Source organism: Miniopterus natalensis, chromosome 1 (genome assembly GCF_054644295.1).
Source record: "Miniopterus natalensis isolate mMinNat1 chromosome 1, mMinNat1.hap1, whole genome shotgun sequence".
In the NCBI taxonomy this organism is placed as follows: Eukaryota; Metazoa; Chordata; class Mammalia; order Chiroptera; family Miniopteridae; genus Miniopterus; species Miniopterus natalensis.
The window spans coordinates 99523250-99549530 of record NC_142081.1 but is presented as its reverse complement, the minus strand read 5'-3'; the positions used below and the strand labels follow the sequence as shown (position 1 = coordinate 99549530).

At 38.9% G+C, this 26281-nt stretch overlaps 1 protein-coding gene, 1 non-coding gene and 1 pseudogene across 5 annotated transcripts in view; 2 read left to right on the top strand and 1 right to left on the bottom strand.

Annotated features, from left to right (window-relative positions):
• The first annotated feature begins 4904 nt into the window (after positions 1–4904).
• Positions 4905–26281, top strand: part of BBS4 (Bardet-Biedl syndrome 4) — a 136553-nt gene continuing 115176 nt past the window's right edge. For 3 of the 4 annotated variants that reach the window (XR_015715641.1, XM_016201488.2, XM_016201482.2), the window contains exons 1-2: positions 4919–4961; positions 20854–20905. Coding sequence is in view for 3 of the 4 variants with exons in the window: in XM_016201488.2 (XP_016056974.1) it covers positions 4938–4961; positions 20854–20905 (76 nt within the window). In the remaining variant the exon portion in view is untranslated. Of the gene's footprint in view, positions 4962–20853; positions 20906–26281 lie in introns of all 4 variants that reach the window. The other variant, XM_016201474.2, reaches the window with a different exon arrangement.
• On the bottom strand, positions 19445–20398 carry LOC107528440 (protein FAM118B pseudogene; annotated as a pseudogene).
• Positions 25559–25749, top strand: LOC148094278 (U2 spliceosomal RNA). Its single transcript, XR_015716389.1, has one exon. It is a non-coding gene; the product is annotated as a U2 spliceosomal RNA (small nuclear RNA).

Genomic DNA, 26281 nt, shown 5'->3' with positions numbered 1-26281 from the left:
TTTTTCTTGTACGCCTGTAGTGCTATGAACTTCCCTCTCAGGACTGCTTTCGTTGTGTCCCATAGATTTTGGGTTGCTGTGTGTTCATTTTCATTTGTTTCCAGGAAGTTTTTTATTTCTTTCTTGATATTATTGGTAACCCATTCATTGTTTAATAACATGCTATTTAGCCTCCATGTGTTTCAATGTCTTTTAGTGTTTTTATTATAGTTGATATGTAATTTCATGCCAGTGTGGTCCAAGAAGATGTTTGATATGATTTGAATCTTCTTGACCTTGCAGAGACTTGTTTTGTGTCCTAACATGTGCTCTATCTTTGAAAATATCCCATGTGCACTTGAGTAGAATGTATATTCTGCAACTCTGTAAATATCAATTAAACTCATCTGATCTAGTGTATCATTTAAGGTCACTGTTTTCTTGTTGATTTTTTGTCTGGAAGACCTATCCAGTAAAGTCAGTAGGGTGTTAAAATTCCCTACTATGATTGTTTTGCTGTCTACTTCTCCCTTAAAGTCCTCCAAAACATTTTTTATAAATTTAGGTGCTTGTATATTGTGTGCATGTACATTTATCAGGGTTATAGCCTCTTGTTGGATCGATCCCTTTAGTATTATCTAGTGACCTTTCTTGTTTCTCATTATGGTCTTCATTTTGAAGTCTATTTTGGCAGATATGAGTATTGCTACCCCAACTTTTTTTTCATTTGCATTTGCATGGCATTTTTTCCCCCATCCCTTCACTCTCATCCTGTGTGAGTCTTTTGTTCTGAGGCCAGTCTCTTGCAGACAGTATATATTTGGGTCATGTTTTCTTATCCAGTCAGCTACCCTATATCTTTTTATTGGAGCATTTAACCCATTTATAGTTAAGGTTATTGTTTTATTCTTTAAAATTATTTTCTGATTCTTTTAAAAAATTTTATCTTTAATATTGAAAGAATTACAGATGTCTCCCTTTTTCCCCCACTGATCCTCTGCACCCCACATTAACTACCCCCAGGCCTTCACCACGCTATTGTCTGTGTCCATGGGCTATGCCTATATGCAACTAAGTTTTTTGATTAATCTCTCCCCACCCACTCCCCCACCCCTGCCTTCCTTTGAGATTCATCAGTCTGTTCCATGCTTTTATATCTCTGGATCTATTTTGTTCATCAGTTTATTTTGTTCATTAGATTCCACATACAAGTGAGATCATGTAAAACTGAATCAGGAAGAATCAAAAAACCTGAATAGGCCAATAATAACTGAAGAAATTAAAGCAACAATCAAAACACTCCCCGCCAAAAAAAGCCCTGGTCCCAATGGTTTCACAGGGGAGCTACACCAAGCATTCTACTTCTTATTACAGTAGTCGTTTGAACATTTCTTACAATGTTGGTTGGGTGGTAATAAATAACTTTAGCCGTTTTTTTGTGTGTATGTGTTTTTTGTCTGGGAAGCTCTTTATTTCACCAACTATTTTGAATGATAGCTTTGCTGGACAGAATAGTCTTGGTTTAGATTCTTTCTTTTCATTACCTTGAATACTTCATGCCATACTCTCCTGGCCTGTAGAGTTCCTGATGAGAAAACAGCTGACAGCCTTATGAGAGTTCCTTTGTAGGTAACAAATTGCCTTTCTCTTGTCTTGATTCTTGTTTAAGATTCTTTGTCTTTAATATTTGCCATTTTAATTATGATGTGTCTGGGTGTGGGCTTCTTCGGATTTTTCTTGCTTGGGACTCTCTGTGCCTGCTGAACTTGTGTGACTTTCCTTCACTAGGTTAGGGAAATTTTCTGCCATTATTTCTTCAACATGGTCTCTAACCCATGCTTACATTCTAGATCTTCTGGCATTCCTATGATGCAAATATTGTTACATTTCATGTTGTCCCACAGCTCCCTTAAACTTCCCTCCTGTTTTTAAGTGTTTTCTCTTTGGTTCTCTGATTGAGTGATTTTTTTCTGCCCTGTGTTCTAATTTGCTGATCTGATCCTCAGCTTCCCCTAATCTGCTGTTTATGCCTTCCAATGCATTTTTTTATTTTTATTATGTCATCCTTAATTTCCTTCATAGTTTCCATTTCTTTTCTCATGCTGTTGAGCATCCCTATGATCAGCATTCTGAACTCTATATCTAATAGATTGCTTATCCTCATTTCATTGATCTCTTCTTCTGCAGAATTCTCTTGTTTTTTCATTTGGGGCTTGATTTTTTGTCTCCCCATTTTGGCTACCTATTTGGGTTTGTTTCTATGTATTAGGTAGATCTGCTAGGACTCCCAGTTTTTCTGGATGGTCTCTTGTGCAGGCTAATGTCAAACACTGTTTGTGACTGGACTTCAGTACCCTTTTTGGAGGTATTAGCACTCCACAGCTTGAGGCTCCCTCTGCTGGGGCTAGGTGTGTTTGGAAAGAACAAAGATGTGCACCAAGTTCTGCTTTTCTAAGCCCTGGGTCCAAAAACAGATCAGGCAAAGACTGAAAGCACCCAGAGGCTGATTGTTATTTATAGTCTCTTAATGATCCTTAGGCTGTAGACCACAGCAAGGAGTAAACTCCACAGAGAGGGGTGAGAGGTTTTCAATAGATGGGGCAATTGCTTCCCCCTAGGCAAAAGTTGCCTGGATGGTAAATGTCTGCCTGAGAAAGATGTCCTCTGCCATATGGGGGAATGACTCAGCACAGGAATCCAGAGGGGCACTCTCTGAGCTCTAGCTCCAAGTCTGCAACCCTAGATTCACCTCATACCACTCTAGTCCACTGTGCCCTCCCTCTGCTGGATTCCAAGGCGAGTGGCTGCACATGAAAGTTTTTGCACTGACCCGTTAATAGGGTGCCTGCATTTCCAGCCATCTCCCCTTGGCAGACAGGAACCCCTCTGCTTTTCACAGCCAGTAATGTGGGCACCTTTCTTAGTTCTGGTGCTCTGGGCAGGGGAGCTCAGCTTGGGGTTTAGACCCCAGAATTCTAAGTGGAAACTGCCCACAGCTGAGATATCCTCCGGACCTTCAGCTGCTGCCTGTGGGAGCCCAGCCAGCCCTTTCGGGCTTCCATACTTCCTACCAGCCTCTATGTGATCTCCACTTTTCGTCCTTGGTTATGAGGGTTCTCTCCAGCCAGTCTTCAGTTGATTATTCAGGATGGTTTTTCTATGTTTTAGTTGTAATTCCAGTTTGGTCCCGGGAGAGTGTCAGTGTAGCTTCCACTGAATCTGCTGCCATCTTGGTATCTCCTGTTGTCATTTTTTTATTTGACTATCTAAGGGACAAGAGGTCAGTTCCTATGACTAAGTAGTCAGGTATGTATATGTAAAAATTCTTGCTGCACAGCGCTTTTAAATTGCTGGTATAGCCTATTGCTCCTAGGCTATACAACATGTTACTCTACTGAATACTGTTGGCAGTTGTAACACAATGGTAAGTATTTGTGTTTCCAAACATATCTAAATATAGAAAAGGTACAATAAAATATGATATAAAAGATATAGGGTGCTTACCATGAATGGAAGTTGCTCTCAGAGTCAGTGAGAGAGTAGTGACTGAATGTGGAGGCCTAGGACATTACACACAGTAGACTTTATAGACACTATACACTTAGGCTACACCAAATTTATAAAGCAACATGAGATTAAACCAAGCACAAGAGAAAATGAGGCATGCAATCAAGTGTTGCAATAGCCCTGGCCAGGTGGCTCAGTTGGGTGAAGCATCTTCCCATGCACCAAAAAGTTGAGGGTTCAATTCCCATTCAGGGCACATACCTAGGTTGCAGGTTAGATCTCAGGTCGAGGTGCCAATGAAAAAATATCCTCGGGTGAGGATTAAATAAAAAAAGAGTTGCAGTAAACAGGAGATGTATGAGCAGTGTAACAGCATGCTATTTTATAGCAAATTCTTTGCTTTAAAAAAATTGATTTGAGAGAGGGAAGCATCCATTTGTTTCACATATTTATGCATTCATCAGTTGATTGTTTTATGTTCTCTAAATGGAGATTGAACCCACAACCTTGGTGTATCAGGGATGACTCTCTAACTGAGCTACCTGGGTCCAAATGTTTTTTGTGTGTGTGTTTTAAGAGAAGGAGAAAAAAGAGAAACATCTACCAGTTTTCCTCCTGTACATGCCCCAAGTGAGGATGGAACCCATAACCTAGGTATGTGCCCTAACTTCAAATCAAATCCTTAACCCTTTGGTGTGAGGGAAGACATCCCAACTGAGTCACAGAGCCTGTGCCAAACTTTTTTTTTAGTAAGTAGGAAGAGTACATTATAAATTAAGAATAAAAAGTATAGTAAATACATAAACCAGCAACATAGTTGTTTATTATCAAGTATTATGTACTGTACATAATCATATGTGCCATACTTTTATGAAACTGGCAGTGCAGTAGGGTTGTTTACACCGGCATCACCATAAACACATGCCTTGCCTTATGATGTCTGGGCAGCTTTGGTGTCACTAGGGGATAAGAATTTTTCAACTACATTATAATCTTATGGGACTACTGTTGTACATGCAGTTCCTCACTGACCAGAATGCAGTGATGCCACACTGTAAACTGTAAAGGCAGAGTTAGGGCAGCAGGCCAGGCAAGGTCCCGTGGCAGGAAGGCTGTGCTGCTGTTCAAGGTAGGGCTGGTCAAGCCAACCAGGGCACTCAGGCGTTTCTCCAGCACCGTCCTGACAATTTGTGTGCGGTGACAGGGCTGGCCCAGCCATTACCAACTGCGCATTCCCTCATCAGCTCCCTTGGCGCCAAACTACCAGTGAGGCCACACCCAACCCTTCCCTAGCTTCCCCCAAACCCTCGGTGGTGCGGGCAAACCCCGGCTCTTCCATCTACTTCCTACTCTGCTCAGGCCCCGCCCCTTCCCTGGTACTACAAGTTCCGTGCGCCTGGTTGTCTAGGAAACCGCTTACTTCCGGCTGCGCAGCCGTGGGCGGAGCCAAGATGGCTGAGGAGAGACTCGCGATGGTGAGCGCAGGTTTTGTTTAGAGTCCCGGCTGCCAGGGCGGGACGGGACAGGGCAGGGACCTACGGGACAGGGCGGAGCCCAGGAGCGGCGGGTTGTCTGGCGGCCTTTGTCTGAAGCAGCTGCCCCGGGACGAGTGCGCAGCCGGGCGAGCGACTGGCGGTGGCCCGGAGGCGCGGGCCAGCTCCCGGGGAGTGGGTTGCCTGGGGCAGTACTGAACTCTTTGAAGCGCTTGGCCTGTGGTTCCTCTTGGGGACACCTGGACAGAGAGGGATATTTTCAGCAAAAATGGCTCTTTCCTAGCCTCATCTCTTCTGTCTCATTGGGTTTGGAAAGGCACCAACCAACACTTCTGCAGAGGCAGGCAGTTCCTGTTAATCCCCTGGATTAGGACTTGGTGACAAAGCCTGGAAGGGTTTTAGCGTGACTGCCTTCTGCGGAGGGGGCGAACCATGTTTTCTCTGCTGTGATTAAACTTAAGACAGGACTCTTTAGGGATTAAACGCTACAGAATTGCCGTTAGGAAGTAGCCCAGGTAAATTTGGGGTGACCCAGTAGTAGTCATTTTTGAGGTGTATATTCATAATTAGATATAACTTCTGTAAAGTTTCAAGTGTGAAACTTTGTTTATTTTATTATTAAGTTTAAGAGCTTGTTTTACGCATTTGTTAGAATGACTTTAGTTATTCACTCGGAATTTATTGCCCTTTGAAAAAACGCCCTGGAAAGCATAGACAAATATTTACTGTTAAGGAGCAAGGCCAATATTTTCTGTTAGAGGGGGCTTTTGTTTTCTCTTTATATTAGCAGAGAAACCCATTTATTTTAGTGTAATCATCAAGCTCTTGAGTACAGAACAGGAGGCCCAATGCAAAGATTTTTGTAAGCTATGAATTAAAGAAAATTAAATAGCATAGTGTTAGTAGGTTTGGAAATACCAAAGAAAATACTTCATATATGTAATCTTATTTATTTATTTGTTTATATATTTATTTATTTATTATTTTTTTAATGCTCACCCAAGGATATTTTTTCCATTGCTTTTCAGAGAGAGTGGAAGGGGGGGGGGAGAGACAGAGACAGAGACAGAGACAGAGACAGAGACAGAGAGGAGAGAAAGAAACATGGATGTGAGAGAGACACATCAATTGGTTGCCTTCTGCACAAGCCTGACCCTGCAGGGATCCAGCCTGCAACTGAGGTACCTGCCCTTGGCCAGGAATCCAACCCTGATCCTTGGGGGGGGGGGGCAGAAGCTGTAACCACTGAGCCAAACCTGCTACATTGCAGGTATAGATAAGTGTTCAGGAGTAGTCAGTGAACTTGATTTTTATGACGGCAGAATTGTCCTGTGACTTTTGAATCTCTAATAGTGTTTCAAAGGGAATGGCTTTTTTCTTTTGATATGACTTTAGCACTTGAGCTTGAAATTTAATTATTTTCATTATTGTCAAGTTTATTGTTAGCAGTGTTATATTTATAGTAGTTACATGTTTTCAAGTTACCACTGCATGGAAATTTGAGTTTCTGTCCTTTTTGGAAATGATCTGGCAGCATCTTGTAATAAAATGACCAAGTAAGCCCACTAGACCTGTATCCTATCGAAATAGAAGCAAAACATAAGCATATAGTACAAGGTGTTTATTGCAGTACTGTTTACAGTTGCAAAAAGCTGGAAACAGTGAATGCCCATTGGCGAGGTAATGGATGACTTTTTTTTTATACTTTATTTATTCTTACCAAGGATATTTTTTCCGTTGCTTTTCAGAGAGAGTGGAAGAGAGAGAGAGATCGATTGGTTGCCTCCTGCATGTGTCCTGACAGGCCAGGGATGGAGCCCGTAACTGAGGTATGTGCCCTTGGCTGGAATTGAACCCGGGACCCTTCAATCCGAGGACTGATGCTCTAACCACTGAGCCAAAACAGCTAGGGTCACTTTTGATATTTCCACTTGGAAGGAGGATATACAGCCATTAGAAAGAATCTTAGAGCTGGCTGGTGTGGCTCAGCGATTGAGCATCAACCTCTGATCCAGGAGATAGTGGTTCGATTCCCAGTCAGGGCACATGCCTGGGTTGCGGGCTCAATCCCCAGTGGAGAGCGTGCTGGAGGCAGCTGATCAATGACTCTCTCATCATTGATGTTTCTATCTCTCTTTCTTCCTCTCCCTTCCTCTCTTTGAAATCAAGATTTAAAGATATATTAAAACAAACAAACAATGTTAGAACTATATATGTTGACTTGGAGGGATTTCCATGGTATATTTTAAATAAAAGCTAGATGTGGAGTGGGGTATATTGTGTGATCTTAATTTCATGACACACAGAAAAAAACCCCACATAGATCTGTAGATACAGATATCTAGATGTGGAGAAGACAAAGACTTAAAACTCACAGAGAGACCTTTGAACAAATGCATAAGTAAAAGTTTATGAATGCTGTAGTAAAGGCCTTGAGGCCAGGAGACATCCAGCAAAATGGAATGAAACTAGCCCAATGTGGGGCACACAAATTCTGATTTGTTAACTCAAGTTATTTAGATTATTACTAGTTCCTTAGGGAGGAAAAATGGGGACTGATATTTATATTTTATTTAAGAATATAATAAATACTTATATTTTAAAATCCTAAGCAAATAGCTCTGGTTTCTATGATTTATACTTATAACATTTTTTGTAATTCCCAAATTCCCATTATTGGGTATATTTGTATAAATAACTTTCTTCCAGTAAGGTTTAAACCTTTCAGAACATAAAGCAAAAATTACTACTGCACTAGTTGATTTGGTTCAAGCATTACATAACTATTTGTTAGATGCACAAATGATCACAGAATTACACAGAAATGAAGAACCAAACAAAAAAATTTTTTTTCCACATACATCCCAGCTATAAATGAGATCAAGTGGGTTAATAGAGTTTTTCCATTTCAGAATGTTTTGGGAAGTCTTTTGAGAGACACATAAAAAATATATAATTTATTGTAATTCTGCTTTGTGTAGGAAGGGTTGCTGACTCATGAAGATGCTTCTTGAACCTTTAAGATTCCTTATTTAGTATATTCCCCACAGTTAAAAAATCACAGATCAAAAACAGTAGAGGTGTTTTTTTTTTAGCATTTTAAAAACAGCTTTGTTGAGGTATAAATGTACCATAAAAGCTACCCTTTTAAAATATATAGTTTAATTAATTTTAGTAACTTTATATAGTTGCATAACCATCACAACTTATGTCTGTCACTCCAGACAGTTCCCTTGTGTCCATTTGCAGCCAATCCCTACTCATAACCCCAGCCCACTGTTGATCTGCTTTCTGTCTTCATAGTTTTACCATTTTTAGCAATTTTATATAATGGAATCACACAATGTGTAGTCTTACCTGTCTGACTTTAATTTAAAATGTTTTCTGAGGTTCATTCATATTGTTATATGTGACAGCCACTTGTTCCTTTTTATTTCTAAGTAGTATTCCATTGTATGAATATACACATTTTGTTTATCCGCCAATTGATGGACATTTGCATTGTTTCCTTGTTTTGGCTATTATGAATAATGTTATGTATGAATAGTGGCATACAAATTTATGCATGGATATTTTTTTGTTTCTCTAGGACTGGAATTACTGTGTTGTATGGTAAATGTATATTTTATTTATTTATGTTTATCTTTATTATTGAAAGTATTACAGATGTCCCTCTTCTTTCCCTCATTGACCCTCTCCACCCCACACGTGCCCCCACCAGGACTTCACCACACTATTGTCTGTGTCCATGGGTTATGCATATATGCATATAAATTCTTTGGTTAATCTGTCCCCACCCACCCCTGCCTTCCCTCAGAGATTCATCAGTCTGTTCTATGCTTCTACCTATATTTTAAATAAAACCTGGCAAACTGTTTTCTAAAGTGGCTGTACCATTTTACAGTCCCATGAGCAACACATGAAAGTTTTAGTTTTCTACATCTTTGTTAACACTTGGTATTGTCGGTCTTTTTTATTTTAGCCATTATAGTTGGTGCGTACTTATAGTTATTTTGATTTTAATTTGTATTTCCCAAATGGATAATGATACTGAACACTTTTGTATGTGCTTATTCATCCTTTCTCTTGGTGAAGTGTCTCTACAAATCTTTTGCCCATTTTAATTTTTTTTCTTTTGCCCATTTTTAAATGGGTAATTGTATGAAGTTTTCTGTATTTGTTAAATCAAGACAATAAAATAGCCAAAAGAACAAATTATTCTCTTGTATATTGAGGATTAATTTTTGTGATAAAAAATCTCTTCTAAAAGAGTGAATAAAAGGTTATATGTAGGTTTTAAAGAACAATGTAATGGCATCTTGTGTTCCTATCTCACAGATTAAGAAATGGGTCATTAACAATAACTTTGAAACCTTTTAAATATCCCCCATTTTCTTCCTTTCCCATCAAAAGTAATCTCCTTCAATTTCATGTTATTTTGCTTTTATATTTTTAATTGATTTTAGAGAGAGGAAAGGAGAGAGAGAAAGAAACATCTATGTGAGAGAGAAACATCGATCTGTTGCCTCCCGCATGTGCCCTGATCAGGAATCGAACCTGCAAAAACAACCTGGGTATGTGCCCTGACCAGGAATTGAACCTGCCACCTTTTGGTGTATGGGACGACACTCTAGCCAACAGAACCACACTGGCCAGGGCTATTTTCCTTTGTGAAAATAGTTTTACCATATTTAATACCCCTAAATAATACAGCTTTCAAAAAACTAATGTTTAGTTTGTTCATTTTTCAATGATGTATAGTATTCTACTATAGGAAAAGACTACAATTAATTTATTCTGCTAAATAGAGATATGGATTTTTTTCTTCAGCTTTATTGAGAGATAACTGACAAAGTTGTAAGATATTTGAAGTGTATGTGATGATCTGATATACATATACATGTGAAAGGATTCCCATCAATTTAATTAACATCTATCACCCCAGCATCCTCCCCTTTTTTTTGTGTGAGAACATTTAGGTTCTACTCTTAGCAAGTTTCAGTTATACAATACGGTGTTGTCAATCATGCTATAATCACCATGCAATACATTAATCCTTAGACTTTATTCATTCTATAGCTAAAACTTCGTACCCTTGTACCAACCTTTCCTTATTTCTTCCTCCCAACCCCTGGGAACCACTTTTCTACTCTTGATAAGTTCAACTTTTTTTTTTTTTTAATATATCTTTATTGATTTTAGAGAGAGGGAAGGAGAGAGAGAGAGAGAGAGAGATAGAAACATCAATGATGAGAGAGTCATTGATCGAGCCCGCTACCTGGGCATGTGTCCTGACCAGGAATCGAACCCTGATCGCCTGGATTCTAGGTCGACGCTCAACCGCTGAGCCACGCCCGCCTGGGCTCAATTTTTATTTTTCTTCTCTGTTGATTTTTAGCTATTAAAAAGAATGCTGCTACAAACAGGGCCAGGACTAGGGTAAGGCAAAATTTGAGAAGTAAGAGTGTCTCACACCTGGCTTTCTTATATATGTCTGCTGATATAAGAGTTTCTCTAAGGTATTTCTACAAATGTATTGCTGGATCATGAGATATGTACATCTTCAACTTTATTACTAATGAGAAACTCTAAAGTGGTGATAATAATTTATGCTTTTACCACCAGTTCCTGTTGCTTACATCCTTGATATTAGCTTTAGCTTTTGTCTGTATGGTGGATATGAAATGAAGTGTTTATGTGATACTAATTTATATTTCCCTAATTATTAATGAGGTCGAGCATCATTGGTTATCTCTTTTCTTTTTCTGTGCAATGCCTAGTTCATATGTTTTGCTTATTTTTCTACTTTGCTGTTTGTTTTTCTTATTGATTTGTACTTATTTATAATTTCTGGCTGTTAATCCTTTGTCATTTTTTTAGTTGTGTTTTGTATTGCAAATATCTTCTCTTAGTCTTCTGTCTTTACTCCCTTTTTGGAACAGAAGTTATTAATTTTAATGTAGTTGAATGTTCAGATCTTTTTATTTTTTACATTCATTTTTCAATCACAGTTGACTTATATACCTTACAAAGTGATCACCCTGATAAGCCTAGTACACATCTAACACCATACATAGTTATTACAATGTTATTGACTATATTCCCTGTGCTGTACTTTACATTTCTGTGACTGTTTTTATAGCTGGCAACTTGTACTTCTTAATCCCTTCCACCTTTTCCATCTATCTCCCCAACTTCCCACCCATCTGGCGACCATCAATTTGTTCTCTATATCTGTGAGTTTGTTTCTGTTTTGTTTGTTCATTTATTTTGTTGTTTAGATTATACATGTAAGTGAAATCACATGGTATTTGTCTCTGTCTGACATATTTTACTTAGTATAATACCTTCTAAGTCCATCCATGTTGTCACAAATGGTAAGATTTCATTTATTTTTCATGGCTGAGTAATATTTCACTGTATACATATATCACATCTTCATTATCCATTTGTTTATCAGTGGACACCTAGGTTGCTTCCAAATCTTGGCTATTGTAAATAACACTGCAGTGAACATAGGAGTCCATATATTTTTCAATTAGTGTTTTAGATTTCTTCGGATAAATACCCACAAGTGGAATTGCTGGTCACATGGTAGTTCTAGTTTTAATTTTTGAGGAACTTTCAATGTTGAAGACCCTTCAACATTTCACATAATACTGGTTTGGTGGTGATGAACTCCTTTAGCTTTTTCTTATCTGTTTTCCATAGTGGCTTCACCAATTTACAACCTCACCAACAGTGCATGAGGTTTCCCTTTTCTCCACATCCTCGCCAACACTTGTTGTTTATTGATTTATTGATGATAAGCATTTTGACATGTATGAGGTGATATCGTGTTTTTTGTTGTTTTTTTAAATTTATCTTTATTGTTGAAAGTATTATAGGTATCCCAATTTTTCGCCAATTGACTCCTTCCACCTTGCTCCCACTCCCTCTCCAGGCCTTCACCCCATTATTGTCTGTGTCCATGGGTTATGCATATATGCATATAACTTCTTTGGTTAATCTCTTCCCACCCCCCACTCCCCTTCCCTCTTCCCTCTGAGATGTGACCATCTGTTGCATGCTTCAGTGTCTCTGGGTCTATTTAGTTTGATTATTTTGTTCATTAGCTTCTTCTTAAAGAAGACCCTTGAACATTTCATGTAATACTTGTTTGGTGGTGATGAACTCCATTAGCTTTTTTTAATCTGTGAAGCTGTTTATCTGACCTTTAGTTCTAAATGATAGCTTTGCTGAGTAGAATAATCTTGGTTGTAGGGTCTTGCTTTTCATCACTTTGAATATTTCTTGCCACTCCCTCTGGCCTGCAAAGTTTCTGTTGAGAAATCAGCTGACAGTTGTGTAGGTGCTCCCTTGTAGGTAACTGACTGCTTTTTTCTTGCTGCTTTTAAGATTCTCTCTTTGTCTTTAACCTCTGGCATTTTAATTATGATGTGTCTTGCTGTGGGCCTCTTTGGGTCCTTTTTGTTTGGGACCCTCTGTGCTTCCTGGACTTGTAAGTCTATTTCTTTCCCCAGGTAGGGGAAGTTTTCTGTCATTATTTTTTCAAATAGGTTTTTAATTTCTTGGTCTCTTTCTTCTCCTTCTGGCGTCCCCATAATGAGAATGTTGGGTTGCTTGAAGTTATCCCAGAGCCTTCTTACACTATCTTCATATTTCTGGATTCTTTTTGCTCTTCTGATTGGGTGTTTTTTGTTTCCTCATATTCCAAATTGCTGATGTGATTCTCAGCATCCTTTACTCTACTGTTGATTCCCTGTCAATTATTCTTCATTTCAGTTCGTGTAGCCTTCATTTCTGATTGGTACTTTATTATGTCATTAACGATGTCACTAGTTTCCTTAATAGTCTTATTAAGATCCTTGAGCATCCTTCTAGTAGCTTGCTTGGCTCTATTTCATTTAGTTCCTCTTCTAGAGATTTCTTCTGTTCTTTCCTTTGTGACACGTTTCTTAGCCTCCACATTTTGGCTGCTTCCAGGTGTTTGTTTCTATATATTAGGTAGAGCTGCTATGTCTCCTGGAATCTGTAGAGTAGCTTTGTGTAGTAGGTGTCCTATAGGGTCCAGTGGCTCAGCCTCCCCAGTCACCTGAGCTGGGCCTTCTAGGTGCTCCCCTGTGTGGGCTGTGTGCACTGTGCTGTTGTAGTTGAGCCTTGGTTGCTGTTGTGTCACTGGGTGGAACTGACCCCCAGGCCAGTTGGCTATGAGGACCAGCTGCACCTACATCCAATAAGCTGTTGTGCTGGAGACCCCCCTATGGAGCAGGATTTATTTCAGTGGAGCTTTGGTGTTCACTGAGTGTGCCTCTTGAGTGTGTAATTTGTGGATATGGTAGGGTTGTAATCCAATGTGGTCGAATCTCACCACCAAATGCACTGTCTCTGGGGCCTCCCAGAAGGTGCAAAGCCAGCCTCTGCCTGTGCCTTGCCCAGGGCCACTCATCATGAGCTACACAGCAATATGTAGATGGCTTCTACTTGTGCTGGGCTTGGAGGTGTCCAGGAGAGGCCAAGCTATGAACCAATGCAGGCTGCCACTGGTGCCAGGCCTGGGGCCACGTAACAAGAGGTATGGAGCATGCTGAGGCCAACTGCTGCTTGTTTGAGAGATTTTAGGAAAGTCCTAAGCATGAGGCTAGAGAGGCCACTTGCATAGAAAAGCCACTGGAAATGGCTTGGATGAGTTTGTAGGGAGGAGGGCCAGGGTCTCTGGGGATCACCAAGGCAGTGCCAAAGGTTTGAGTCAGGTTGATGAAGATTCACATATGGCATCTGCCTGCCCGCTCTGTGGGCGAACGGCTCACCAAAGGAGCAATGGCCTCTGCCAACTCTCCTTCCTGGGAGAAAACTGCCCTTCCTGCTCTGGTTCTGATTCCAGGCAACTTAGTTCCTCCCTGAATGTCCCAGGTTCCTTTCAAGCTGCTGCCCAGTGCTGGGGCTCAGAGGGAGCGTGGCTGAGTGATTCCGTATGCTGGTCTTTTAAGAGGAGCTTCCTGGGACTCCCACAGCCTCTGAGTCCCTTTCCCTCAATCCCTGCTGGTTTTCACAGCTGGAAGTTGTGGGACTTCTCTTCCTGGCACTGGAACCCTGGACTAGGGGCCCGATGTGGGGCTGGGGAGCCTGGTGTGGGCCTGGGACCTCTGCTCCTCCAAGAAACCTCCACCCCTGAGATACCCCTTCTGGTTTTAAACTGCGGCACCAGATTTGAGGCCATGGCCACGTCTCTGCGATTCAGACCCAATCTGCCCTGCGTCTCTGCCCTTCCCACTGGCCTGGGTGCTTCTTCAGTTCCCTGGTTGTAGGACTTCTGTTCAGCTAGATTTCAGGAGGTTCTGAGTGATGGTTGTTCTGTATTTTAGTTGTAATTTTGATGTGGTTGTGGGAGGCGGTGGATACTGCGGTTACGTACACCGCCATCTTCTTGTCTCTCCTCATTATAGTTTTAATTGGCATCTCTCTGAAGATTAGTGACACTGAGCATCTTTTCTTTTTTAAAAAAATTTTTAATTGACTTTTAGAGAGGAAGGGAGAGGGATAGAGAGAGAAACATCTATGCATAACGAAACATTGATGCATGCCCCACACTGGGAATTCAGCCCACAACCTGGGCATATGCTCTGATCTGGAATCTAACTGGCAACCTTTTGGTGCATGCAGGACGATGCTCAACCAATTGAGCCACACTGGCCAGGGCTTGAGTTTATTTTTGTACCTGGTGTAAGAAAATGGTCTAGTTTCATTTCCTTGCATGTAGCTGTCCAGTTTTCCGAACACCATTTATTGAAGACACTGTCTTTATTTTACTCCACTGTATGTTCTTTTTTTAATCCTCACCAGAGGATATTTTTCATTGATTTTAGAGAGGGAGAAAGGGGGAGAGCAAAACATTGATGTGCGAGGGAAACATCAATCGGTTGCCTTCCATATATGCCCTGACCAGAGATTGAACATGCAACCTAGGTATGTGCCCTAATCGGGAATTAAACCTGCAACTTTTATGGTGTATGGGATGACTCTACCAACTGAGCCACTTGGCCAGGCACCCATTGTATATTTTTGCCTACATATAGGTGTGGTTTTATCTCTGGGCTCTCTGTTTTGTACCATTGATCTATGTGTTTGTTTTTATGCCAGTACCATGATGCTTTGATTACTATAGCCTTGTAGTGTAGTTTGATAGCAGATAGCGTGATATCTCTAACTTTGTTCTTCTTTCTCAAGATTGCTTTGGTTGTGCTCTTTCTTGGTGCTGCCTACAGAGGTGGCAGTCATCTCCGAGGCACTATGGCTGCCCTCAGACCCCTCCTGAAACCCAAGGCTGTCAAAAAGAGGACCAAGAAGTTCATCTGGTACCAGTCAGACCAATATGTTAAAATTAAGTGGAACTGCCCTGGCCAGTGTTGCTAAGTGGTTAGAGCACCAGCTGTGCACGCACCAAAGTGTCCTGGGTTCGATTCCCAGTGAAGGGAATGTACCTGGGTTGCAGATTCTATCCCCAGTACTGGTGACACGTTGATGTTTCCCTCTCTCTCTCTCTTTCTCTCTCTCTCTCTCCCCCTCCCTTCTCTTCCTCCTTTCCACTCTGTCTGAAAATCAATGGGGAAAAAAAATTAAACAGAACTGGCAGAAACCCAGAGGCATTGATAATAGAAGATTCAAGGGCCAGGTCTTTTAAAAAACAATTTTTAATATGTTTATTGATTTCAGAGAGAGGAAGGGAGAGGGAGAGAGAGAGATAGAAACATCAATGATGAAAGAGTTATTGATCTGCAAGCCTCTCACTGGGGGCGGAGCCCGCTTCCTGGGCATGTGCCCTGACCGGAAATCAAACCGGGATCTCCTGGCTCATAGGTCGATGCTTAACTGCTGAGCCATGTCGGCCAGGCTCAAGGGCCAAATCTTGATTACCAACATTTGTTATGGGAGCAACAAGAAAACAAAGCACATGCTGCCGATCGGCTTTTGGAAGTTTCTGGTCCACAAGATCAAAGAGCTTGAAGTGTTGCTGATGTGCAGCAAGCTGGCTTGCTCCTTACCTACTTATGGATTCTCTTCCAGATCTTACTGTGCTGTGATTGCTCACAATGTCTCCTCAAAGAACCACAAAGCCATTGTGGAAAGAGCAGTCCAGCTGGCCATCAGAGTCACCAATCCCAATTCCAGCCTGCGCAACAAAGAAAATGAATAGACAGATTGTGTACACATTGTATTTGTGTTAATAAAACCATAAAATTCTGCCAAAAAAAAAAAAAAAAAAAAAAGCATTGCTTTGGCTGTTAAAGGGCTTTTGTGGTTCTATAGAAGTTTTAGGATTATTCTAGTTTTGTGAAAAATGCCTTAGTATTTTGATAGGGATTGCACTGAATCTGTGAATTGCTTTTGGTGGTATGGACATTTTAATAATACTGATTCTTCCTATCCATGAGCATGATGTATGCTTTCATTTACTGTACTTTTTCCATTTCTTCAATGTCTTACAGTTTGTTGAATACTGGTCTTTTACCTCCTTGGTTAAATTTATTCCTAGATCATTTCTTAATTGGTTTGTGCTTTTATATCTTGTTAAGGTAATCCTTTCCTACCTTAAATATTTTTAAAGGTTTTAAAATTTGCCTTTTCTAACTTATTTGTTTGCTTGTATGTTTTTATTGATTTATTTTTATTATTATTTGTAATCCTCATTCTTAGAAATTATATGTTGTATTCTTTGGTCTTCCTTTAGTGAGCACCCTAATTTCTTAACTTAAGTCTGAATAATACAGGAATCCTTGAATGCCTCATAGCCCATTGCCTTCTGCTAATTCTCGCCATTGTTGTTCTGTTCTGTAGTTTTTATATTTTTCAATTCAACACCACAAAATTATACTTTTTGACTCTTTGTTTTATTCAGTCAATAGATACTTAGAATAGTTCCATATTTTACCAGTTCCTTTGCTTATTCCACTCCTTTATTCTGGTGCTATTTTCCCTTTTTCTAATGTATATCCTTTAAAAGTTTATTTAGTGAGTCTAAAAACTCTCAAATTTTACTTGTCTAAAAATCATTTTAATCTGCCATTGTTCTTGAAAGTTAGTTTGATTGGACTAAGAGTTTAAAAGAACAGTGGTTAGCAAACTTTTTTAAAGGGCCAATAATAAGTATTTTGAATTTTGTGGGCTATGTAGTCTCTCTCAAGTAACTAAACTAGGCAGTTTGTAGTATGTAAGCAACCACAGACAATATGTCAACGTGTGAGTTTGACTGTTCTGAGAAAATTTTGTTGATATACACCGAAGTTTGAATTTTTTTTTTGAATCTTCATCCAAGGATATTTTTACCATTGCTTTTCAGAGAGAGTGGAAAGGATAGAGAGAGAGAGAGAGAAACATCGATGTGAGAGAGACACATTGATAGGTTGCCTCCAGCACATACCCCTACCAGAGCCAGGGATTGAGCCTGTGACCAAGGTACATGCCTTTGGCTGGAATTGAACCTGGGACTCTTCAGTCTGCAGGCCAATGCTCTAACCACTGAGCCAAAACTGTCCAGCGCCTGAAGTTTGAGTTTTATGTAATTTTCTTGTGTTATGAAATATTATTAATTTTTTCAACCATTAAAAAGTGCAAAAACCACCTGGCCAGCATGGCTCAGTGGTTGAGCATCAACCTATGAACCAGGAGGTCCCAGTTCAATTTCCAGTCAGGGCACATGCCTGGGTTTTGGGCTCGATTTCCAGTCAGGAGGCGGTGGATCAATGACTCTCATCATTGATGTTTTTATCTTTCTCTCCCTCTCCCTTCCTCTCTCTGAAGTCAAGAAAAGTATATGTATATTTTTTAAAGTGCAAAAACCATTCTTTGCTAGGTTGTGGGCTGTGTAAAAACAGACTGGACTTGACCTGCAGGTAATAGTTTTTGCTGACCTTGTGTCTAGATTAGCATTTATTTTTCTTAGCCCAGGTACTTGGGAATAATTATCCTTATAATGTCTTAATGTAATACCATCTTCCACCTTTAATTGTTGAGAAGTCAGCTGTCAGTCTAATTATCCTTTCTTTTTAGGTAATGTGATATGTTTTTCTTTGGTTGCTTTTTAATTTACTTTTTAATATTTTTATTCATTTTTAGAGAGAGAGAAAGGAAGAGGGATAGAGAGATAGAAACATTGATGTGAGAGTGGTACATTGATCCGCGCTGCCTCCTGTATGCCCCCTATTGAGGATCCAGCCCAAAACCCCGGCATGTGCCGTGACTGGGAATGGAACTGGTGACCCCTAGGTTCATGGGTCAACACTCAACCACTGAGCTACACCAGCCAGACTCTTTGGTTGCTTTTAAGAACTTCTTATTATCTCTGGTGCAAGTCCCTGTGATGTATCTAAGTGTAGCTTTATTTTCATTTAACCTGGTCAGGATTGGTTGAGTATCCAGGATCTAAAGATTAGTTTCTCTCATTACTTCTGGAAATTTTTAGCCATTATTTTTTTGCTCATATCATATCAAACATAGGAGGTAGAAAAATCCATTTGAAGATTTTATAATGTAAGATATTATATTATTTAATAAGATGTGTCCCTTAAAAAAAAACTCCCTCATAGCATTGAGTGCTATACAATTTCTGTGCAGATGACCTCATATGTCCCCCTTTTAAAAAATTTTTAAATTTTAATATGAACAAGCTTTGAATAGTTCTCAGGTAAGTAAAATACTGTACACTGTAAAAGATCTAGAAAACTAGACCTTTAAGTCTTTATCTAAAAAAGCATTAAGCCCTTGCCGGGTAGCTCAGTTGGTTGTAGCATCGTCCCCATATGCCAAGGTTGTGGGTTCGATCCTTGGTCAGGGCACATACAAGAAACAACCAATGGCTCTGACTGGTTTGGCTCAGTGGTTAGAGCGCCAGCCTGTGGACCAAAGGGTCTCAGGTTCAATTCCAGTCAGGCATATGTACCTCAGTTGTGGGCTCTCGATCCTCAGCCTCTGTTGGGGTGCGTGCAGGCGGCAACCAGTAGATGTCTGTCTGTCTGTCTGTCTGTCTCTCTCTCGCATCGATGTTTCTCTCTCTCCTTTCCACTCTGTCTGAAAAGCAATGGAAAAAATATCCTCAGGTGGGGATTACAAAAGAAGCTATCAATGAGTACATAAATAAGTGTGTGTCCAGCCTAGGAGTGGGGTGGAAAGTTGCATCTGGGTCTTGTGGTCACTTCATGTTAATCTCGAACTGGGACAGGCTGCATATGACTAAGAAGCAACCAGCACAAAGGATTAAGTTGGAACACCCCCCCCTTTCACACACTATAACCCCAGCCTTCAACTTCTGGGTATTGGTTCTTCCTAGGGGCTGTGTTGGGTTCTTGTACTTTTACCCTTAAATGCCGTCCGTGATAGGGCCTGACAGCTTGGTCTGATGGTGCTGACTTCTGTAGCCCTCTTCTGTGCTGCCACTCTCATTTCACTGAGTGCTGTATATGAACCTTTTCTCACTGTCCCTGATCTACCCCTCCTGACATCTCACAGGTCAGTTGCTTGAAATATTCTAGATCAGCTTATTCATTTACATATGAGATGACCTTAACCCCTTTGTCCAACATGTTTTCTTGAAGCTTCTTGAACTCATCTACATCTCTTCAAATCAGCACAAAATGTTCTAAGTCAGAGTTATGCTTGACAGCTTCCAGAAAAAAGGGCTTGGAAAGTGGTGTCATCCACAGTCCAGCCACAACCCAGGAAAAGAAATTACTTGTTTTCATAGAGTTTCTGAATCTCTCATAACGTCGGTGTTCCTGAGCACATTCTGATACCCAGCTGGATAAAGGATTGTGCCACTGAGGTTAAGTGTAACATGCTCAGTTTCGGCTTCTCTTGAGCCCACTCTAGGACCATTTTATCACCAGTAAGGTCAAGGATTCAAGTTGTTTTCCCTGGTCTGTTGCATACAGTTTTAGATGGTTGAAATTTGTAGTCAATACCAAGGCTCCATTTTCCATCAGCTGGAGAATTGACTGAAGTAGCTGTTTTCCAGAGTCTTCCATCTTTGACTCCCAAGTCATTGAATATTTCATATAAACAGTCCTTGAAAAACATGGATCGAACATTACTAGTACGAGGAGAGTTTCTGAATAGGTCATGGGCAACATGAACAGATTTTTGTCTTCATGGAGACATTTCTGAAATTTTTTGCTCTACTTATCCTCCAGAACATCAAAATCAGTGGCAGCATCAGTAAGGCTTGAATTAACCCTTTCCAGGATTTCAGGGCTGGAACCTGAGTTGCAGCCACAGTACTAATGCTTGTTCCAATCACCAGCACAAGTTCTGAGGCTTCTTTTTAAGCTTGGAAGCAGCTTCCTGAGCTTTTTGGTGGGTAGCGCACCATCACTGAAAAATCCAAAAATCCTGTCTATGTCAGAGGTCTGGCTCCCTGTAGAAGCCATCCATCCAGTTTCTGGCAAAGAATGAGAACTTCCTTGTCACTGTATTCCCTCCTGTGAAGCTTCTGAGAAGGTATATCGATGTCTGCTCCAAATGCTGCTGCTCTAACTCATAAGCTCACTTTGATTAAAGTTATCATTTTTGGTTGTTGATAAATATAGCATTAAATATAATACTAATATGTAGTATCTAAGAACTTAGTACTTTTATTTGTGTACATTTTATCGTGTTATAATTAAACATAAATATACATAAGTATTATCAGTCTGTATTTTACGTTATTAATAGTTTGCTTCACATTTGTTTTTAAAACTATATTCAAAACAATTTTTTGTACTTGTATGCAATTAATGGATTAATTGCATGATTAGAGAGCTACTGATGATTGTTATTTGAATGTTTCTTTAAGTTAGCAAGGTTTATGGTAGTGCTGTAACATAGACTTCTTTCATTTTAGAGAACTCAATTTCCTGCATCTGCTGAATCTCAAAAACTCCAGCTGAAAAAAGGTCTGTTTACAATTTCATTCTATATGTATATTTGCAGATGTATCTGATTATTTCTTTGTTATATATGCGTTAGAGCTTTTTAAGGTGTGATTGTTGCCATAAGCACTATTATTATGTTCTGCCATAGTTAGCTTTTATTTTATGGAGTCGTTAGGTATTAGGGGATTGATTTTACTTCTGAATGTGTTTAAATGGAGTTTTATTATTATATAAATGTGTACTAATTTTCCACTTGTGGAAACCCACTCTAAAATTTCCATAAGTACTTATCAGGCCTCAAATAATGTCATGTATATGTTAAGTAAGTGTGAGGTTTTACAACAACTGAGTCTGGGAAGCCTTACTTGGTAAGGACCTATATTGTAACAAACTGCATTTTATAGTATGATAGGGATATGATATATATTTTATTTAGAGGCACTGGATTTCTTCATTTGTTAATCTATAGTCTTAGGAGGGTTTGCATCAGGTTGTAGGTTACTACGTATATTGGATATTTTCCCACGTCTGAACTTTTTATTTAGCAGAAGAGACCATCTATTTTATTATTTATTCATTTATTCATTATTTTCTATATAAGGAAAAAACAAGCTGAGTGGAAGGAGCATGTCTTTGTCACAGTTTTGTATGTAGCTCTTGTCTGCATACCTGAGTTATAGTCACCAGGCTATACTTCCTTTGCAGCATGTGCTTTCCTGTTGTCTGCTAAGAGTTTTAAAGTTGATTTTGTCAATAAATTGTTTAGTTTACTTGGAGCATTTCTATTACTCTTTGAAATTATAATGCAAGTTGTTTGGAACATATGATTGCCTCTCAGGTATTTTCAGAGTTTTCCAGGATTAGATCTTTCACTGAAAGAGCAATACATCTGTAATTTAGATTATTGGTGGAATTTAGATGTAATTCTGCCAATACTGAACACAATTGCTATTTTTAAAAAATCATTGCTGGATATGAGAATCATCTTCCTGTGATATGTTACTTCATTTAATCACCAGGGTGTTTTGGCTAGTTAGGTGGAGCTAGTAGGTATTGTGATTATCTTTCCAATATTCTTTTTTTTTGTGTGTGTTAATCCTTACCAGAGGATATTTTTTCCATTGCCTTTCAGGGAGAGAGTGAAAGGGAGGGAGAGAGAAAAAAAAAATGATGTGAAAGAGACACATTGATTAGTTGCCTCTAGCACGTGCCTCGTCTGGGGGCTGGAGTGAACCTGCAACCCAGGTACGTGCCCTTGACCAGGAATCAAATCCGCTCACCCTTCCGCACAGAAACTCCAACCACTGGGCCACACCGGTCAGGGCTCTCCAAAATTCTTTCTACACTTCCTCCAGTCAAACCCAGAGGTTTTATTGATTCCCAGACCAGGAGAACTGTTATTAATATACAACAATCAAGAACTGGCTCATGCCCAATCCAGGCTAATGAGATACAAAGTAGTTAGGTATGAGGAAAAGGACACATGCTATGGTGTAAAATTTCACAGTGCTGTGGTGTCTCTTCCAATCAACTCTTTCTCCCTTCCCCACTGCAGAGCAACCTCTTTTTGATTTCTCTTATTAAAGTTTAGCTTTTCCTGTTCTTGAACCCCACATAACTATGAGTACTTACCAGGTTCCAGGACCAGTGATAGGTGTTTGGAATACAGTACAAAGACAAATAGAACATGGATTCTGCCCTCAGGGGATGGACAGTCTTCAGGGTATATAGAATATAAGCAAATAAAGTGCAGTATATGCTTTCTAGATCCTTTCTTCTGAAGGTTAAATATTTCCAGTTTTTTCAACTCTTTGCATGAGATCTTTAGAACACTTTGCTATTACTGCTTTGGTCCTCTGGTGAAATGTGTTGGCACTCTTGGAAGTAGAGAATTCAGGACTAGAGTATTCCAGGGCCATATGAAACAGGGCTATATGGAATATCTGGAAGATACAAACCTCTTCATCTGGATCTTTTATTTATGTTAGCCCAGCTCAAGGTTGCATTGCCTTTTGGGCAACCATTTTATACATTTGCAATGCCACTGTATTGCACAGTGGCAGGGGTATCATTCGTGTAGAATACAATGACTGCAATAAAAATGATGCCTTTGGAGTTGTGCACGGTGGTGACACAGGCCCCGAAAATATCGAGGCTATAACATGCTCTTAATTGGCCTTAATTTCTGGTTTCCATGCCCATAATTTTATCCATAGATACGGTGGATTTCATTGAATTTTGGAATGTTGTATCAGCTTTGCATTCCTGGGATAAATCTCACACAGTGATGATGATATATTAACCTTTTTATATATGTCTGGATCCAATTTTGCTAATATTTTGTTAAGGATTTTGCATTTGTGTTCATGAAGGATGCTGCTCTATAGTTTTTGTTTTTTGTGATGCTTTTGTCAGTTTTTGGTGTCAGGGTTATGCAGGCCTCAAAAATATTGGGAACTATTTCCTCTTCTATTTCCTGGAAGATTTTATATAGAATTGGTGTTCTTTCTTTCTTAAATGTTTTCTAGAATGTGACAGTGAAGCACTCTGGGCCTGGATTTTTCTTTGTTGGTTTTTAAGTACAAACTCAATTTCTTTAATAGATGTGGGACTACTGAGGTTATATATTTCTTTAGAGAGAGCTTTGGTAATGTTTTTCTCTCAAAGAAATTTGTCCATTTCATCTCAGTTATCAAGTTTATTGGCCTTAGGTTCACAGTACTCCTATCTGTATTTTCCTTTTAATATCTGAAAGATGTGTAATTATTGTCCCTCCGTTGTTGCTTTTGGTAATTTTCATCTTCTCTCTTTCTTGATCAGTCTGGCTAGAGCTTTATACATCTTATTGATCATTTTGAAGAACCAGCTTTTGATTTTATTGTTTTGTTTTCTATTCCTTTTCTGTTTCAATTTTGTTGGTTTCTGTTCTTATCTAATATTTTCTTTAATTTGCTCTTCTTTTTTCAGTTTCTTAAGGTAGAAACTTAGATCATTAAGTTGAGATCTTTCTTTGTTTCTATTGTAAGCATTTAGTACTTTATATTTCTCTCTAAACACTGCTTACTCACCTGGTTCATACATATTTCAGCTGTTGTTTTACTTTTATACAACTCTTTATTTTTGAATTAATAATAATTTTTAAATAGTCATTGGTCACATTTTCTTTTCTATTTTTTTTTTAATGTTTGCTTCTTTTTTAAAAAAATATATCTTTATTGATTTCAGAGAGAGGAAGGGAGAGGGAGAGAGAGAGAGATAGAAACATCAATGATGAGAGAGTCATTGATCGGCTGCCTCCTGCACGCCCCCAACTGGGGATCGAGCCCGCAACCCAGGCATGTGCCCTGACCGGGAATCAAACAGTGATCTCCTGGATCCTAAGCTGATGCTCAAGCACTGAGCCACACCCGGCCAGGCTCACATTTTCTTTATTCTCTCATAAAATAAATATACAATTCTTAATATTTTAAAAATTTCTTTTGCGTTCCCCTTTGACCCATGCACTATTAAGAAAAGTATTGATTAATTTCCATATATTTGGAGATTTTTTCCAGATATCTTTTTTATTGGTTTCTAGTTTAATTCTTTTGTGGTTAGAGAAAATACTTTCTGTGGTTTGTTTTAAGGCCCAGAACGTGGTCTGTATTGGCGAATGCTCCATGTACTGTGAATGTGTATTCTGTTCCTGTTGGATGGAATAGCCTATTAATGTCAATTAAGTCCAGTTGTTTGATAGTGTTGTTCTTCTGTGTACTTGCTGATACAGATATCAATATCCTCACTGATATTTATACTGATATCCTTAATGAGAGAAGAGTGTGGAAGTATGCAAATACAATTATGGATTTGTCTTGTACTTTCAGTTCTATCAAATTTTACTTTGTATATTTTGAAGATTTGTTTTTGGATACATATACATTTAGGATTGTTTGACTTCATGGTGAATTGACCCTTTTATCATTTTGTAATGTTGCTCTTCTATCCCTGATCTATTTCTTGTTTGATAATAATATAGCTGTTCCAGTTTTGTTTTGACTAATGTTTGCATAGTAAATTAATGTACAGTTTAAATACATTAAAATTCATTTTTTTAGTGTAAAATTCTGGAAATTTTGACAAATGAAAATGGTCATGTAACTACCACCACAATCAAGACATAGAATAGCTTAATCACCCTCAAAAATTCACTTTGACTTTGTAGTAAACCATTTCTTCCACTTCCTATTGCTTGTAACCATTAATCTTTTTTTTCTTTCTATAGTATTGCCTCTCCCAGAGTGTCACAGAAATGGAGTCATACATTATGTAAACTTTGAGTGGCCTTTTTCATTCAGCATAATGTTTTTAATATTTATCCATGTTGTGTGTGTGTGTGTGTGTGTTTAATTGATAAGTAGTATTAAATTCTATTTATGCTACACTTTATTCATCCCTTCACCAGTTGAAGGACATCTGGGTTGTTTTCTGGTGTTTTTGGCTCTTACAAATAAAGCTATAAACATGTGCCTAGAGGGTTTTGTGTGAAGAAGTTTTCATTTCACTTCTGTAAGTACCTTGGAGTGGGATTGCTGGATAGTATTGTGAGTATATATTTAACTTTACTAGCAATTGCCAAAATGTTTTCCAAAGCACTTATACCATTTATATTTTTATCTGCAAAGTATGAAAGCTCTAATTGCTTCTCAGCCTTTTGACTAAGATCAAGTATAGTATCTGTTCTTATCAGTTTAATATCGGATAGGTTCTCTATCCGAGGATGATAAATTAAATGGATTTTTGGAATTAGGAGATGGAATAGGAGCTTGCTCCATCCACTCCACACATCGACTTGGTATTGCAGTGCTTCCAGGAATGGTGCACCAAAAAAAAAAAGGTATGGAAGCTCTTGTTATTCCACATCCATGTCAGCACTTGGTATTTTCAGTTTTTTTGAAGTCATTCTAGTGAATGTACATTCAGTGATACATTGTTGTTTTAATTTGCACTTCCCTAATGACTATTGATATTGAACAGTTTTCACGTGCTTATCCATAATTCCTATATCTTCTTTGGTGAAGTGTCTAAATAATATGCTAATTAGAAAAAATGGGTTTTCTGTTTTCTTATTAGATATTGAGAGTTTTATATATTCTGAAAACAAGATGTGTTTAGCAGATATTTTCTCTCAGACTGAGGCTTCTCTTTTAACATTTTTAACTATCTTTTGAAGAACAAATAGCTTAAAGTTTGATGAAGTCCAGTTTATCAATTTTTTTCTTTTATATATCATGCTTTTGGTGTTTGCCTAACCCAAGGTCACAAAGATATTCTCCTATGTTTTCTTCTAGAAGTTTTATACTTTTATGTTTTACATTGGTGTATATGATCCATTTCGAGTTAATTTTTATATATAGTACA